The sequence below is a fragment of the Corvus kubaryi genome, unplaced genomic scaffold (genome assembly GCF_017639235.1).
Source record: "Corvus kubaryi isolate FWS band 111438036 unplaced genomic scaffold, C.kubaryi_AGA036_p1.0 137, whole genome shotgun sequence".
In the NCBI taxonomy this organism is placed as follows: Eukaryota; Metazoa; Chordata; class Aves; order Passeriformes; family Corvidae; genus Corvus; species Corvus kubaryi.
In genome coordinates, this window is record NW_024580671.1 from 33,543,140 (window position 1) to 33,559,446 (window position 16,307).

The 16,307-nt window shown below is 35.6% G+C and overlaps 1 protein-coding gene across 9 annotated transcripts in view; it reads right to left on the bottom strand.

Moving 5' to 3' along the window:
- Nucleotides 1–561: 561 nt before the first annotated feature.
- Nucleotides 562–16,307, bottom strand: part of CACNA2D1 (calcium voltage-gated channel auxiliary subunit alpha2delta 1) — a 365,110-nt gene continuing 349,364 nt past the window's right edge. For 5 of the 9 annotated variants that reach the window (XM_042018481.1, XM_042018475.1, XM_042018474.1 and 2 more), the window contains 2 exons: nucleotides 13,984–14,066; nucleotides 8,278–12,710 (listed from right to left, as the gene is read on the bottom strand). In XM_042018481.1, coding sequence (XP_041874415.1) covers nucleotides 12,552–12,710; nucleotides 13,984–14,066 — 242 coding nt within the window. In that variant the 3' untranslated portion in view covers nucleotides 8,278–12,551. Of the gene's footprint in view, nucleotides 5,146–8,277; nucleotides 12,711–13,983; nucleotides 14,067–16,307 lie in introns of those variants that run through there. The other 4 variants (XM_042018479.1, XM_042018478.1, XM_042018482.1 and 1 more) reach the window with 2 other exon arrangements.

Here is a 16,307-nt window from a genome sequence, read left to right on the forward strand (position 1 = left end):
CACCTCCTGAGCACCCCAAGCCTGTTTATTAAGGTACATACATCCACTTTAAATATAGTGCTTAATTAAGAACAGCAGCAGTACAGAAGCTGACTGAATCATGACTCAGTCTTGGTCAGAGGTGGGGGCAACGGCAACCACTTGGGCAGGACCCATCTGAGCTATCTGATTTTATCCTGCTTCTCCATGTGAATGAACTCTTGGACTTCAGCAGTGTTTACAAGTTAGCAAATGGCAACCCTTCCAAAAGCAATTGTTTCAGGAAAACAAGGATACTTCAACTGCCTCAGACTCTTATTTTACTGAGAGCTTTACAGACCCTCAGTTTTAATTGGTTAGATTTTTTCCACTTTTTTTAAATTTTCACAGTTGCAAATGAAACAGAAATGAAGGTTTGCTCTGCATCCTTCTCTGAACCCCATGAAGACCTGCATTGTCACTGTCTTCACTCTCTTCAGACACTTGGTTATAATTATATGAAACTCAAAAGTATTATATAGCAAATAATGTAGGCTCTTATTTACATGTTTTTATTATACAGAGTGAACAGTAAAATAGTTGTTGATTTTAAATGATAAACTTTTATTCTGAATATACTGTTTTTGCACAATAATTAACACAACAGTTCTAGGATTATAAACTTTTTATAACATTATTGTACAAATTTTTACAAAAAATTATTTTTTTTCCAGGCTTGTCAAGTTCCACAAAAGTGTCAAGAGAACACAAGAAAAGGGAGAAAGACCTGATTGCCTGGTAAGAGCAACCAAGTCTTTTTTTGCAGAAACGCACACTGAGCATTTCAATAAAAGTATCCCAGAAAGCATGATCCAGACATTCCATACAACACAAGAAGAGAAGACAGCTTTTTCAGATCACAATCACAATTTCATGGCATCTGAACAAGACAGTATCCCTTTAGCCTCAGTGAAATATTTCTTCAAGATGATGTTTTTCTTTTAAACCATAAACAGGACAGATGCAAGTAGCTGGGAAGAGGGTGAGGCTAACTTTTCAAAACTCTTGAATTGTTTTCAGACACTTTGTTTTAATCTTTTTACAATAGTGTACAATGAGTATTAACAATATTAACATTGTGGTATGAAAAAAATAATAATAAATCTGGCCTTTGTTAAAGGCTCAGATGTCTGATGAAGTTAGGGTAAAATTTATCCTAAGAAAGGAGTTATTAAGGTTTCACCTTAGGTCGACATTCCAAAAACTATCGAGTGCGTTGCAGTGCCTTTTAGGCATTCATATATTTTTTAATAACCAGTCTGCTAGCATTGAATTTTTGGATCAGTGGTACTGAGGTTGTGTTTTGGAATTAAGTCATATTAAGCATGTTTTTATGTGTTAATGGGAAAAAAAGGCCTTAATGTCTCTTCAGTGACACCAAAAAGCTCTCAACCACAGCAAGTAACACTTGGGTTGCAAAGGTCACTTAAAAGGGATACTGCCTATTTGAAACCAGTAAGGCCAGGTTTTAAGTTAATAAAAGGAATATTGTAGGAAAACTTACAAATGGCAGCAACACTGTTGTTTTTGTCAAGTTAAGCAGTAAAGCCTCAAGCATTAGAAACATGAAAAAGATCATACTAAAGTCTTAAAGGTACAGGAGCTAAAAATCTTGTCCATCAGACCTGCTATGTCATGTTAAAAACCTGTTACAAATATGGACCACGGTCAGTGTTTTGGCAGTAATGCTGGTTGTTTAAATGAAAAAAATAGAAAGAAACCTTTCATGTTAAGTTCCCAGATCATGTTTTGCACGGTATCATGCTGTAACAACTTTAGTGGTGGTTATTTGTCAGATGTACAATACACTGCATGACTTCTGTGTAAACTGAACCAGTCCCAACAGTTCTCTTAGTGATATTTAAAGGATTTGAGCAACCCTCAACAGAACCTCTTATGTGACTTTAAAAACCACAATTTTTAACAATATATTGTATTTAAAACTATCTTAATTTAAAGCTTAGATCAAGGTTCTTCTTTGAAAGACAAAATAAGATGACTATGATGCACTGTGAGAGTAAGGATACTCTTCTGCATGAGAATTTAAATTTATTCATGTGAGTTATTTCTATCAGACTGGTATTCACATTTTGAGATAGCTAAAGTTCAGATTGCATTTTTGATCTAAGTTTTCATTTTGCAAATATCAGGGTATTTAAAAAAAAAGTCTTGACCATCACTTGGATATATTCCAATATATGATTTCAAAGTATTTAAAATACTTACTACTTTCTAAAGCATTAATCAGATGGGTATAATGTTGGCTAAATGTTTATATAGAATGTTATAATGTTAGTTGGAAGGCTAAATGTTTATATAGAAACATATTCCTTCAGGGAATATGCCCTAGAGGGGCAAAGGAGAGGAACAAAGGACATTTCCCTCTTTGGATCACCCAGGAGGGCTATGTGTCGGCATGGCATGGGCTTCTCCCTCCTTTTGCATTTGAACACTCTAAGGGAAGTGGGATGAGAGCAAAAGCCACAGATGTTTTCTGTGGCAGCATGACTTTGCGCCATCTTTCTTTCTCCCTACAAACACTAATCAAATGTTTACTAAGTAACTCCAAGTATAGCCTACCAGCATAATGAAAGTGTTTTAAAATGTTAAACAGTGTAACTTCTCCATGAAGGGTTTCTTTTGGGAAGCTAAGTGAAAACTATAGAGAACTTAATATAATAATCTTTCAAGAAATTAAAAGAGCAAAACACAAACTAATGTGTATTTAAAGTAACCTCAGAGTAAAAGCAGTGAGTGCAGTAAGTATTGGCCTAATCCTAAAAAACTTGCTCCTCCCATAAAATGTCAATTGCCAACATTAAGGAAAAATACTGGATGCAGTCTTGGCATTAGAGACACTCAACCAATTTTTGTGTCAGGTGAACTGTAGCACTATGACTGGAAGGAAGAGCTCCAAGTTTATCTTCACCCATATCATCAACATTAGCTCACCTTCCCTGAGGAGGACCTGAAGTCATCCAACACAGTTAATTTTACTTTTAACCCCATGACATTGCTAGATACATATTTTTTAAAAATCTAGATTTCATCACTGAACAAAAGGTCAGGGTTTATTTTTTTCACTCACTGTATTCCGAAACATGAGAAAAGACATAGCTGGAGCCGAGGTACATGAGAAACAATGAACCAGCCATGAGTACAACTACAGTAGACATCTGATTGTTCAAGCCATGCCATGGCTTTGAGTAGCTTCTTCAGTTTTCATAGGATATTAATGCATGCCCAATCATTTTTTAAGCTTTTGGCATGATCAAAAATATATCAATCAATTGCCAGCATATATATACTGATGATTTGCATTTTTTATTTTTTAAAGAGCTAGTGTATTGTGCCATATTAATATTTGCATATTGCAGTTGTTAGCAGAACTGTACAATACCAGCAGAGTTGCACATTCATTGGTTTAGCTGTCTTAGCTGTTTAGTTTTGAAAACTAGGAAAAAAAGCGCAAATCATATTTTGCATCAACACTATGCTACACTGTAATATTGTAATTTACTGCACCAATCTTTATCACCAATGAGGTTGTATAAAAACAACTTCTAGAGTTATTATTCACAATCAAGTATCAATGTGCATACATATAGATTCAAGGCTCCCCATTTGTTTATATTTTTTCTAATTGCAGCAACCAGGTTATTTTGCTGTTAAATATGCTATTTTCAATAATAAATAGCAACAGCATAAGTTTTAATATTATGAGTGGGTTTATATGAAGGAAACAAAGGGGGAACCTGATATGAACCTTAGAGAACATATACTTCCAAAAATAAATGTGTTAAATCTGATTTTTATATCCGTAAAATATCTGTACACAGATTTTCATGTGAGATTGCTATTCCGTAAAAAACCCACCTCAACCTTTTGTTACGATAGCTATATTTACCCTATTTTCTCAGCTTTTTCATTGCACAGTATATTCAGAGCTCTGTTTCATAATATAATATAATTTAATATTATTTGATTGCAACACATTGCAATGTTCAGTTTCTCACACAATACAAGAATCACTCAGTTATCTTTTCAATGAACTATACTCTACCATCAAAGAAAACAAACTGAAAAACAATAACATAGCATCATCATCATGCAAAATACCCCTGGAAACCAACGTTCAAATATCACAAAGACATTTTTTATTCACAAGCATTTTTTGTTTCAGCCTTTGAAGAATTTCTACTTGCTTTATATGTAACTGCATTGTGAAAAGGAGGTGAAGATTACACTGAAATTATTTTTTTTCTGACAGAAGATGACACCAAGTTTAAGACAAAAATCACTTTTTAGTTTCACTTTCCACTACCTTTGTATTTTGAAATACAGAAGATTTCTCCCTTCCTTCCTTTCTACATATTATATCAACCTACCAAAACTTAGCTGGCTGCATGATTCCTTTTGGAAGAATTAACTACTCATCATAAAGCATTCCAATCATGCTGAACTTCTGGTGAAGACTGGCCAATATTTTCAATTTGCTCAACTAGTTTGGACAAAACTGATGCTAAAAGCAGCCATCATGGTGCTAGTAATGTGTATTGGGGAGAACATTTTCCTTTTTCTTTTTCTTTGTTTTTTTTTTGGTTTTTAAACAACTGTTCATGTAAAAGAATATAAATCTTCAAGATATCCAAAGCTTAAAAGAAATTAAAATCATATACATAAGCTGTTTTTAGGGGAGCCCTTTTACATGAAGTCATCAAGATTACAACAACAAACAAACAAACAAACAAAAGGTTTTAGATTGCCCCGGTGAAGCACGTACAGAATCTGTTTGGATGGTGTAGATGATGCAGCATTCACACACGGTTAAGGATCTGACACTCCAACATGCAGGCATCGTGGTGCCTTGATGAGTCTCACAACGCGTGATAACCACACGAGCACTGCTCTTCTGCTGCTGTCTCAATAGCTGACCCTTTCGACAATGGAACTGAGGCTATCGTTTTGGCCAGGTCTTGATTAAGTTATGCAGGTTTTGGTTTAGCAAGGTCATAACTGGCAGTGTCTGCTGCCAGATAACAGCCAAAGCAGGACCAACTGAATTGGTACCATAGACCACAGTGATGGACTCAGACCAGAGGCCCCACCGCAGTCAGCCGAATCCTCCTGTCGACAAGAAAAGAAGAAATCATTTAATATTAATTACAGTGAGGTTGCTTGAGAAGTAACCTACAGCTTAGTTTTCAACATTTTGAACTATCCTTGAGGCATCCTTTTTTGGTCTTATATATGTTATTTTGCTAAAATAACGGTAAAATAATTCCTGGACGTTCCTCTGATTTTTGATACAAAGAGTGGCATTATTACTTTAACTATAAACATGGGAAGAGTAAATACTTTCAAGGTTTACAGCAGATACTAGATGGGATATTTACACCATCAATCAAAAAATGTTATGGAATATACCTGGGGGCCCCAATAAACAACACCTATATTCCTTAAAATTACATCAATTTTACAATTCTGAGTATGACTTTATTGTGAGAAAAGATAGAAGAACAGATAACTTTTCAAGATTAGAAAACAAATACCAAAATATGTTTACGTCCATGTCATCAAATGATCACACATTAAAATGAATATGGTCTGCAGGTGAAGATATGATCAAAGAGAATGAAAATCCTTTCTCTGCCTCTGATGCTCTATTCAAGTATGAGAAAAGAATTTTCTCTTGCACTACTTGTACATGCTTGATTCAGTTTGAGGGCTGTCTCTGAGCTGCAGCGCTCTGTCATGAATCAGTAACTATTCCTTACGCCACACAGCAATCACACCACTTTTCCTCATTCTTCCCTGCCATTAATTGCTGTTCTTTGGTACCACTTTGCCTATAATGCTTTATACCTTTCACGTGATGGACCTATTCATTAGTCTGCCTGAAATACATTTGATACCTATTCTGGAGCCCGTAACACCTTAGACCTTGTTTCTAAGCACTGATACAAACTCTGATTAGTACCTAAAACACCAGGATAATTTTCCAGCCATCCCCTCCCCTCACCACTTCATCTGATGAGTCTGAGATTTGTGAATAGCTCTGAAGGTTGAAAATATTTGGTCTTTCTCTTGTTTTCTCTGTATGCTGTACCCATGGCATAAAAAGACACTTTCCATTTTCCAAGAGATCCCAAGCCTCCAACGGCAAGAAGACAGTGTAGGTGGAAAGGAATTTAGGTATATTAGCAACTGGGGAAACTTCTTGAACAGATGCAATATGTGCAGGGAAGGACAGATGACTGAATCTTAACAGTAACAGCGACTGGCTACTGGCACAGAAATCAAAAAGATTTTAGAACAGAAAGCAGAGGAAAGCCAACAGGCAGGGAAAAGCTCCTGGTTCAGACTGACATGCCACTGAGGCATATGCAATTAATACTTAATATGCCCCAGAAAAGGCTGGAGTGTGTTTGCGCATGCATGTGTGTGTGTGTGTGTGTGTGTCTAATAAAAGGTACAATCAGGGTAAATAAGAAAGAGTAATTAAAAAACCTTTAATTTATTAGCACATCCTTAAGCAAAATTTCCCCGTGCCTCTACACCAATGCTAGGAACATAAAATCAAGACAAAGGGATGAAGACCAATCACCAATGAACCGCCCCAAAATAATACACATATCCAAAACCTAGTGAAAGGAGAATAATCAGTAGGACAGAGCATTTGTCTTACAGCTTTGTAAGAATGGCAGTCCCGGACATACAGCAAAAGGGTACAATGTAAGGGATGACACAAAATGCAACAGCATAAAACTATTACAGGAAAAAGGAAGTGTGATGGAATCTGTGGGTAAGAAATTTCAGTTTCATAATAAAAAATGTAATACCAGGTTTACCCTGCTGACCGCCTGATCAAGGGGACAATACCAATGTCATGTGAGATTAGAGAAACCACACAAAGACTGGATCGAAGTCTCATCAAAGAGAGATATAGAGAGCATATTTTTGGATATGATAAAGGACTTTTGGAACAATAAATCTTTGAATCTTTAGTGATGCACAGGGTCAGTTCAAAGTTATTAGTAGAGTTGCTCTATATAGCTCTAGGAGCTCCATAGGCCACAATGCAATAGCATTTAGCCTTATTGTGTGAGAGATCAGGGCAAACAAATCCAAACCAAAAGATGTCAATTTAAAGAGAGGTAACTACCTGAAAGTTACCAAAAGCAATTAACCACCCCCCCCACCAACCATACAACCTCGAAACCAAGAAAAAAGGAAAAACCCTTAACAAACAAAACAAGCCCCTAGAAAACAGAAAAAAACCACTCCTTGAAGTAGTATCTCTAAAAGCAAGTTCCTCAAAAGGATTCAGAAGAATATTTAGAAATATTGCATTAGCTAATCAGGTAAAATAATGTCACAATTAGAAAAATCAACTGTACGCCACCCACACCCAAAAACCCAACCCCCAAAAAATGAAAATACACCATCATCACCCTCCACCAAGAAACCGTACAACATTTAAGAAAATTCAAAATAAACACCCCTGCATGAATCTGTAGGGAACTTAAATACACTGTCATAGAGAAAATGTTAGTATTTAAGAAATCGAGTTTACACAAATGGGCAAGAACAAATACATAAAAATGGCAGATCGGATATAAACAGGAAATAAAGGGGCTGATAAGGTGTTTTTTATGACCTCCCTGCAGAATACACTGAAAATGATAATAGAAATTTTTGACTAAATCAAAAGCACAAAGCCAAATAGGATGTTAGGGCAACTGCTTCCTAATAGAGGTGTAAAGACGGAATTTGGGAATTACTGTACAGAGAAAAGGATTTCAATGAGTTCTTTATATCAGCTTTAATGGATGAAAATTTTAATGGCATTTATTGTACACACAGTGCATTCTTTAAAGCTGGTTCCAAAACAGTTTGGAAAAAATACGTAAAATCAGATAAGGCAGACAAAGGACACTCAGTACATTATCAGGAATTATAGCATTTACCAAGAGCCTCCTTTAGAAACTTGGATGTAAAAAAAACCCCAGCAACCCCAAGCCCAAACAAAACCCAAAAAATCAGCATTCAATTTCCTTAGAAAGAAACAGAAACTCGTTTTGTCCTAAAGCAAATACCTCATGGTGGCTGCCATTCTTTATTAACAATAGCTTTTCCCAGACATATCTCTGCCATGTGTAGTTTTATAATTTAGTTGTATAGTTTTGGCTCACACTTTTTGGGGTTTCTTTTTGTTTGTTGTTGTTTAGGGTTTTTGTTTGTGGTTTTTTTTCTTTTAATTTGTTTTTTGGTGGGGTTTTTTTGGTATTTAGTTTTGCTTTTTTTTTGGTAGATTGCACTCTACAAGTTCAAAATTCCTAAACTTTCTGGTCAACAAGGAAGTCCTAAGTGAACTCTACTGCACCAGATTTGGAATAGGATGCTAAGATTTCAAGAGGCACTGAACTTTCTGGTTTATTTAATTTGGCTCTGTCACTATTTGCATCTGCATTGTGTCTTGTCATGCAGCTTTATACTAGTTAAAGCACTTAAAAATAACCCTGTTGCTTCTTCCTCACAGTAACTACCACTAAAAACAGAATTATCAGTAAAGGTTTTCTCTCACATGAATTCAGTGAACAGCACTCAGTGTTACCTCTTGGTATTTATTATTCTTATCACTGAAATTACTTAGAGCAGTCATCTTTGAAGAAAGAGTTGAAAGCAAAGCAGGAGATTTAAAATTTCCAACAGACAGGAGATGTCTGGAGAGTATAAGAAGTAAACTGAAGGTCTTGAACAAAATTGTGCATAACATGAAGGGAAATATTTTTTAAGTGTAAACAACATCCAGTAGAGATACAAAACAAGTAGGCCTCCACATATAGAATTATACAGTACTCAGTTTATGTCACCTTGCACTAGGTCAAATATTGTAAATTGTGTTGATAAATTAATCCTACCTCCATAGGTACTTGAAAACACCCTCCATTCTGTTGTCCATTTCTATTTGCTTTATGAGATTTTTTTTTTAACCACACCACAATTTGTCAACTGCTCTCACATTCAACAGTCATACAATGTAATATTCTTATTGGGTTGAAAAAAAGTATTTTAATATCTTTTTCTCTCTCCCTAAAACTACACAGAAGTTTTTAAAGGATTCACAATTCGCAACAGCAGAGAATATCTTGGAAGCCTTATGCAGGAGAGGCATTGTCTTATTATGAACGACAGCATTAAACTGTACTACACAAAAGTATACAATATTTATACACATACTTCAAGGTTAGTGAGATTTTAACCTCATATTGATGAAAGCCACACTAAATTTCTGAGGTTTTTAGACCAACTTGCAGTGGTAAACCAGCAGTTCTGCCAAGAACAACTTCTAAATATTATCTCTGGAATCAGTTCATTCTTTCATGCCCTAAGCCGAGGCAAAAAATAGTAGTAGCAAACAAGGTACAGTAGATCCTATCTGAACTAATTTTTTTCTCCACAGAATTTCACATTGTAATTTTCTTTTATGTTTTAACTGTTGTCAACATTATGGAAAATGTGAAAATATAAAATCAAAAAAGAGGAAATCTGGTTATGTGTTTATTTACATGAATCATAACAATCAATAATCCCCTGGAAATAAGTGGGATTCCATTCCCAATTTAAAACCAGATTTAGAAAAATGTCACTTTTGAATGGCCTTAAAATGCCTTTTTTGAAAACACTTCCCCCCTTCTTGAGTTTTAAGAAAACTTCTCAACTGTTTCATGTTAATGTTATTTTTGAGATTTCTTCTAAACTATCTTATAACAAAGATATACAGAATCATTTTATCTTCTCTTTGTATCATCTTATCTTTAACTCTGTTACTACAATTAGACACTGAACTATTTTTAAGCAGTTTCACTGAAATTTTCCAGCCCATTACATTAATCACACAAACACTGAATAACAGATCAGCTGGGGATGTCCTCTCTTTGTTGTCTTCAAGATTATGTCTGTATATTAATTCTCTTTGAAGAGAGAGAGACTTGTAAAAGAAATTGGAAAGAACTGTTGTAAGGCACTTTCATTTCACCAGAAGTGTATGAGGAATTTCTTGCATTAATAAATCATGTCAAATTTCCTTGCATGCTTGAGGTAGAGAAGTGTCAAATCCAAATGCCATCTCCTTCATGTCGTGCCTTACTGTGACAACTCTAGATAGGGCTATTTTACAGCATCACACACTATGAAAAATATTCTGTACTTTCAGAATGGAAATGAATGCTTTTATAAAGCCATACCTTCATTGTTAAGTGCGAAACCCACATATTCATTGCTATTTATCAACATTTCCTTAAAGACACTGCCAGCCCAAAATTTTAAAAATACACATGGAACTATAAATACATATATATATAAGGCTATACATATACTATATATACGTACACTACATATACACTAAAACTATAAATGCGCTTGTTACTCCTTTAGAAGTGCACTATAACTATTTAATGTACTAAAACTTTGTTTTTAAACCATAATAATTCATCAGAACCCATTGTGCTACTCTGACTTATAAAAGGATAAAACAACACCTGCCCAAAGAGCTCTGATCTGGCCTTTGATATCAATTGGTTACCTCAAAGTTACACCTTTCATAAGCATGTATTTTAAAAGTTTCATATGACATGGAGAACACCTTTGCGTTTACTCAAGAGTCATTTCCAGTTCCAGTGCATGTTCATTCACAGGTTTTGTGTTAGCCTCCTTTGTCTGGACTACCACAGGAATCTGTCAAAGGTGTACAGCTACCCATGCACAGATCGGGGACACAGGCAATTCCAACAAGATGTATCCAGTTGCCTGGACTGCTAATCACTCTCAAAGCTCGCACTGACTTCCCTGGAAGCTGATAGAAATAAGACATTGCCAGTAGGGGCTAAAAACTTGTACAGTTCTTTATTCTCAGGCATGGCAAACAAAACCAGTGTGCATGAACAAGTTAAGAGCAAGCCATTCGAGGCAGTGATAATGACTGCTTTGTTAATCTTGATGAAAAGTAAAAAAAAACCCGTCAGGTTACTGAACCTGATCAGCTGGATCGTATCTGTGTTGGCTTCAGTGATTTTAATATAACTACATAGTTAAATGTCCAGAGAGAACCCATTTCCAAAATCACAAAGTTATTAAAAACAAGATGGATGAAAAAAAATTACCTTTATAATTTTCTGCTGCCAAAAGCTTATGAGCTAAAATTATATTCTGTGGGTTTCTCATCTTAAGTAGAAAGCACATGTTAGCCATAAAGAATTCAGCTCAAGGTGAGTCTCTGCTGCTTTATGTACATTGGACAGTAGCTTTTTAATTAAAAGAAAGCTATGTGCAGAGCAAATTGCATGAGCAAGAGCATGAGATGTTAATCTAGATTTTAATGTGAAATACCGCTGGCTTAAAGAAAGGCCTTTCACCTTTCCCTACAACCTTCTACCATGGATGTGCAAGTTCCTAGGTTTGCAGGAAACTACATCACAGACACAGAATAAGAAACTTCAAAATTATTCAAATAATAAAATGTCAAACAGAATTTAAATATTTTTTTCAGTTGTATTCAAGAGATATTAATTGAACCTTCCCTTAAGTATAGGGAGAATATAGATTACTGAGAAAATTACTTTTCTAAATTGCTACAATTTTCAGTGTTTCATTACACTAACCCTGAGAAATGCCTTGTAAGCTTTCAGTTCTGCCGTTTGCTTTACTTTGATAGACATGTGAGTATCTCCCTCTAGTGGTTTTCAGAACAATAATGTTGATCAGAACCCCCTTCAGTCACACATTTAATGCTTTTTAGCTCAGCAGTTCCCTTGCAGACATGTCACTAGCACAGTAACTCATGACACAGTCCCACACCATCAAATGAAATTTCCAGTCTAATTTCCAAGGCTTTCATTGTAAACCCCAGAGTCTGCATTTGGTCAATATACAGCAACTTATGTAGTTAATTAGAAGAAAAAACCCACCCTCCACTGTAATCAGACAATTAATATGTTTAGGTTGCCAAAAAATAAGAAGTAAAAATTATTATTTTACTGAATTCCTAGTTTAACCAAATTGATGCATACTATTATCTTCCATCATTAACTCTTGTGTTCATTTGAATGCAGTGAAAACTCCTTACTCTCCTCAATAGCAGCACTCATCCACAGCACTCATCCTATGCTACCCATAAGTAAAGCTTTATTTCCACAGGTAGACTGTCTTTTCTATTTGCTTTGAATCTTTGTCTCTGTGAAAAAAAATTTCTTCTTCTGTTCATTTTAACAAGGACGAGGGAGAAATGCTTGTAAGTGAAGGATATGGACTCATCTGGTACATGTGTAATCTCAAAGAGCCAACCATATAAACCCAACAGGTTCCCTTGTCTTTGTATGTTCTATGGGAGAGGCCCCTGTGTTTATTAATTGTGATTTATAAGGCTCCAGACAGGTTTTTTTTCAATATTTAATTTCCCTTAATATTGCAATAGTAATTTGCTCCAGATTGTTGCTTTTGAGACTCGCTTCATTCTGTTTTCTTTTGTATGCTCAGTAAGTAAAAAAGTCTGCTAATTTTTTAAGCCAAGAACAAAACAAAAAATTAGAGAAAGTAACTGACCATCCACACCACATGAAAACTTGCAGAAAAATGAAGATAGGAGCGGACGTCATGGCAGAGGCACGACTCGTTGTGCATATAGGCTGATCCTATTAATAACGGGCAAAGTAGCAAGTAGAGGAAAGGAAAGAAAACACAGAAAAAAAGACATACAAGATGAGATATCATGCAGATTGCTGGCAGTTAGCAGAGTTAATGTGAAAGCATCCACCCAAGAGCAAGAGATTCACAGCAAATTTTGCAAATAAACTTAACCAAAACAATCCACTGTTACAAAACACATGACTTACACACTGATCAGCACATCAAGCTAGTGAGCAAGAGTTGTACTTTCACACACAATCATATCAGGATGGTTTGGATTATTTGCAATGGCTGGATAGCTTTTGGATGGTTTTTCAACTTTATTTAATCTTTGTTGGCCAGTAAGAAGACTTCCTTTTTAAAAGGAAATTTGGTTACTAGAAAAACACATTGAATACCAATTCCCTGGACTTTTTTAACACTACTGACATCTCGGTAATTGCGCCTCATTACAAGAAAAGCAGAGAACATACTGGAACAAATTTTGGTATACAGCAGTTATAGCCAACTAAGTGCAGTGGTTTGTGACAATCTTTCCACTGCAGAAATTGCAGAAACTGAATGAGGCATTAAAAAGACGTTTTTAAAGTATTTGTTGTATCTAATGCAAGGCACTTCCTTTTTCAGCCCTTTTTGTCTTGAAATTTATTCTGAACAACTTGAATTCAGAATAATCTGTTTCATACCTTTGAAAGGTAATATAGAAAGAATATTAAAAATAATTTAGATATGCTGCACAGTTGTAATTTTTCTCTTTTGAAACGTATGCATTCAATACAGAAGTACTAAACGGCATAGTTTTGATGATTTCAGTAAAGCAATGCACTTTTATACCTGCTAAGAACATGACCTAAGGGCAGTACAATTTGCCGAATTTGAAACATCCTAAACCACATATAACATTTTTAATAATTTAGCAATATTTAAATAAAAATTTAGAAATATTATTATAAAAATAATACTTCTAAGCCAAGATTATCGTCTACTTGTGCAAGCCATTGAAAATTGCATTTCACAGCACCATACAGAGACCAACAGTTTTATGCTCACTGATGAGGGAATCATGTGTGAAAGTGCAATGATTATAGGAAAGGCAGATAAGAAAGCAGCAGTTAATTTTATGTTAACTGAAATAGAGTGGCTATGGTCTAGAGTGAACAGTATGTTTAGTGATAAGAAGGTTACCAGGCACCAAGGTACATTTAAACACAGTTTTCACTGATCATCTAAAGCTGCTCTACAATTGTTTCTAAAGATGGTCCTAAGTGTCAATTTTACCTGTTTGGCTTCATCAAAACAGATTTCGGGACCTTTTCTGTATCTAGGTTGTTTGACCATTTCACATGGATTTGGCCCTTCATCTGTTTTTCTGGTTAAGGAGTGTGACTGTTTTCCATGCACTGTACATGAGCAGGATCAACAACATTCTGTTTGTATTTTTGTGGCAGGAGAGAAGATTTATCCTAATTCAGATTGTACTGAAATAAACATCAATATTCACAGTTCCTTGTTTAAATTCAAGAAAACAAACTCAACCATTTAGATAAATCAAAGTGAAATACCTACTTTTTACACTGTTATAATCAAGAAAATAAACTTTCTGCAAGACTTTTTAGAATATTTTCAGAACCATAAACAGAAATAAAAGATTATTTCTTTTAACATTTTCTGTATTGATTTTATTATCATTGCACAAATATTGCAGAAAATATTTCACAAAGCAGTAAACTTTCAATGGTGTTATATTAGTTATAGTTAGTTATAGTTATAACTAAACTATAATCAGCTAACCTATAGTTTATGTTACCACTGAGTTACCCCGCTATAATGAAGATACACAGTAAAAGCAATGAAACTTGTTTGGAAAAGTAATGGCATATGCAGGTTGAACATAGCAGTGGAAGCCTATAAAAACTACTGGTTCTACTATGTGTACGCTTATATTACCCCAAATATCATAGAAAAGATCATGCCACTGTAGGAATGTAGTAAATGACAGGAGAACTAATGAGATCCCATTAGCATTTCAGTGATGAAGGTAGACAGAGAAAATGCTGTCCATACTAACATCAGGAGAGAAGGGGGAGCAGTGACACGCTATTAATTAGCTAACTGCAAATGGGAGGTACCACTTTAGCTCACATCTCTGAAATCTGTAATTGCTGGTGATTAGATGTAAACACTGTACTTCACATGTGCCACTGGCTAACGAGGGGCACAAGTCATTGCAGCAGACTTGAAAGACCAGGATATGGCAAACTGCAAAACAGCCTTCTGGTGAAAGCTGCTTATGTTACTATTCAGTATGTTAAGCTTTTTTTATTCCACTGCAGGTAGTACACATATTAAAGCTATTAAAATAATCGAGTACCAGAACTTATCTTAGTAGCTCTAATTTACACTTGAAGCAATCCTATTCATACACTACCGTGGAGTAGTACGGCAGCTTCAGAGCAACAAGTGGAGAGGCCAAAGGGAAGAGAAGGCAAGATGATGGGGAATTTATTTCTACAGATCTGCATCTGCCTTCATTCAGATGTTATCAGAGTCATCTCCCCTTTTCTCTGCAGTGGCTCAACTGAAAGGGAAGTTGAAACACAAAAATATTCTAAGAGACTGTGCATAAGCAAAGCTGTACTAGCCAAAAGGACGCAAAGTATAATAATAATCATCTAAATAGCACCCAAAGGTCATTTTGCCTGCTTGGGTGATGTTATGCTACATCTGCATTTCACTATGTGCCTTAGTCACAGAAAAGAGAGAATAGTTCAGTAATGCATAGTTGAATTAAAAAAAAGTATAGTTCCTTTAGTCAATATAAGCCCACCCAGCTGCTCTGGCTGCCATTTGAGGTCATTTACTGCTTTCTAGAAGTTTTGGGCTTCACAGAGAAATGCAAGTCATGTGCCCTTTTCCCATCCATCATGCTTCATTTTCTATAGTGAGTGCTGTCTATAAATTCAGACAGTGGAAACAGCTAATGAAAGTGTCATGGACTGAAGCCAATTAGAATATTAGGCTATGTTTACATAGTTCTGTCATGACACTCCAATGTAACTTCCTTTTCAGCCCAAGCGTAGATGGAATTCCGGTTTTATTAATGTGGCAATGAATGCATTGCTTGTGCCAAAGAAACACAGTCATCTGTACTACCATCTGCTTTTCTTCCAGAAGTGGGGGAGGCTGTCTCAACTAACTTCCTGACATGGACAGAGGTATTACTAATTGTTTTCCCTGTTCTGTCACAGTAATCCAAATTATGGTTTGATTTACCATCTCTGACATGATGTCCTCGCACCTATGTAGAAGAGAATGGCTGAGGTGAATTTCTACTGACCTAGAATGTGTATGTTGGTTGTATGTGTTTCCATCACCATCACCTACAGGTATCTACTGCAGGGAACAGGCTAAAGCAAAGAGATTGGCATGGAGGTGGTTGCAAATTAAAACAGTCTTTCACATGCTTTTAACTTCAATACTTATGTTGCAAGAACTCTGCCTAGCATGTAAGTCATCTATGTCTCTAGCCAGCTCTGAAGAAATTCTATGCAGCTGGATGAAGTCTAGCCTTTGATGGCTAATGCAGTTTCCACAAGTAAGCT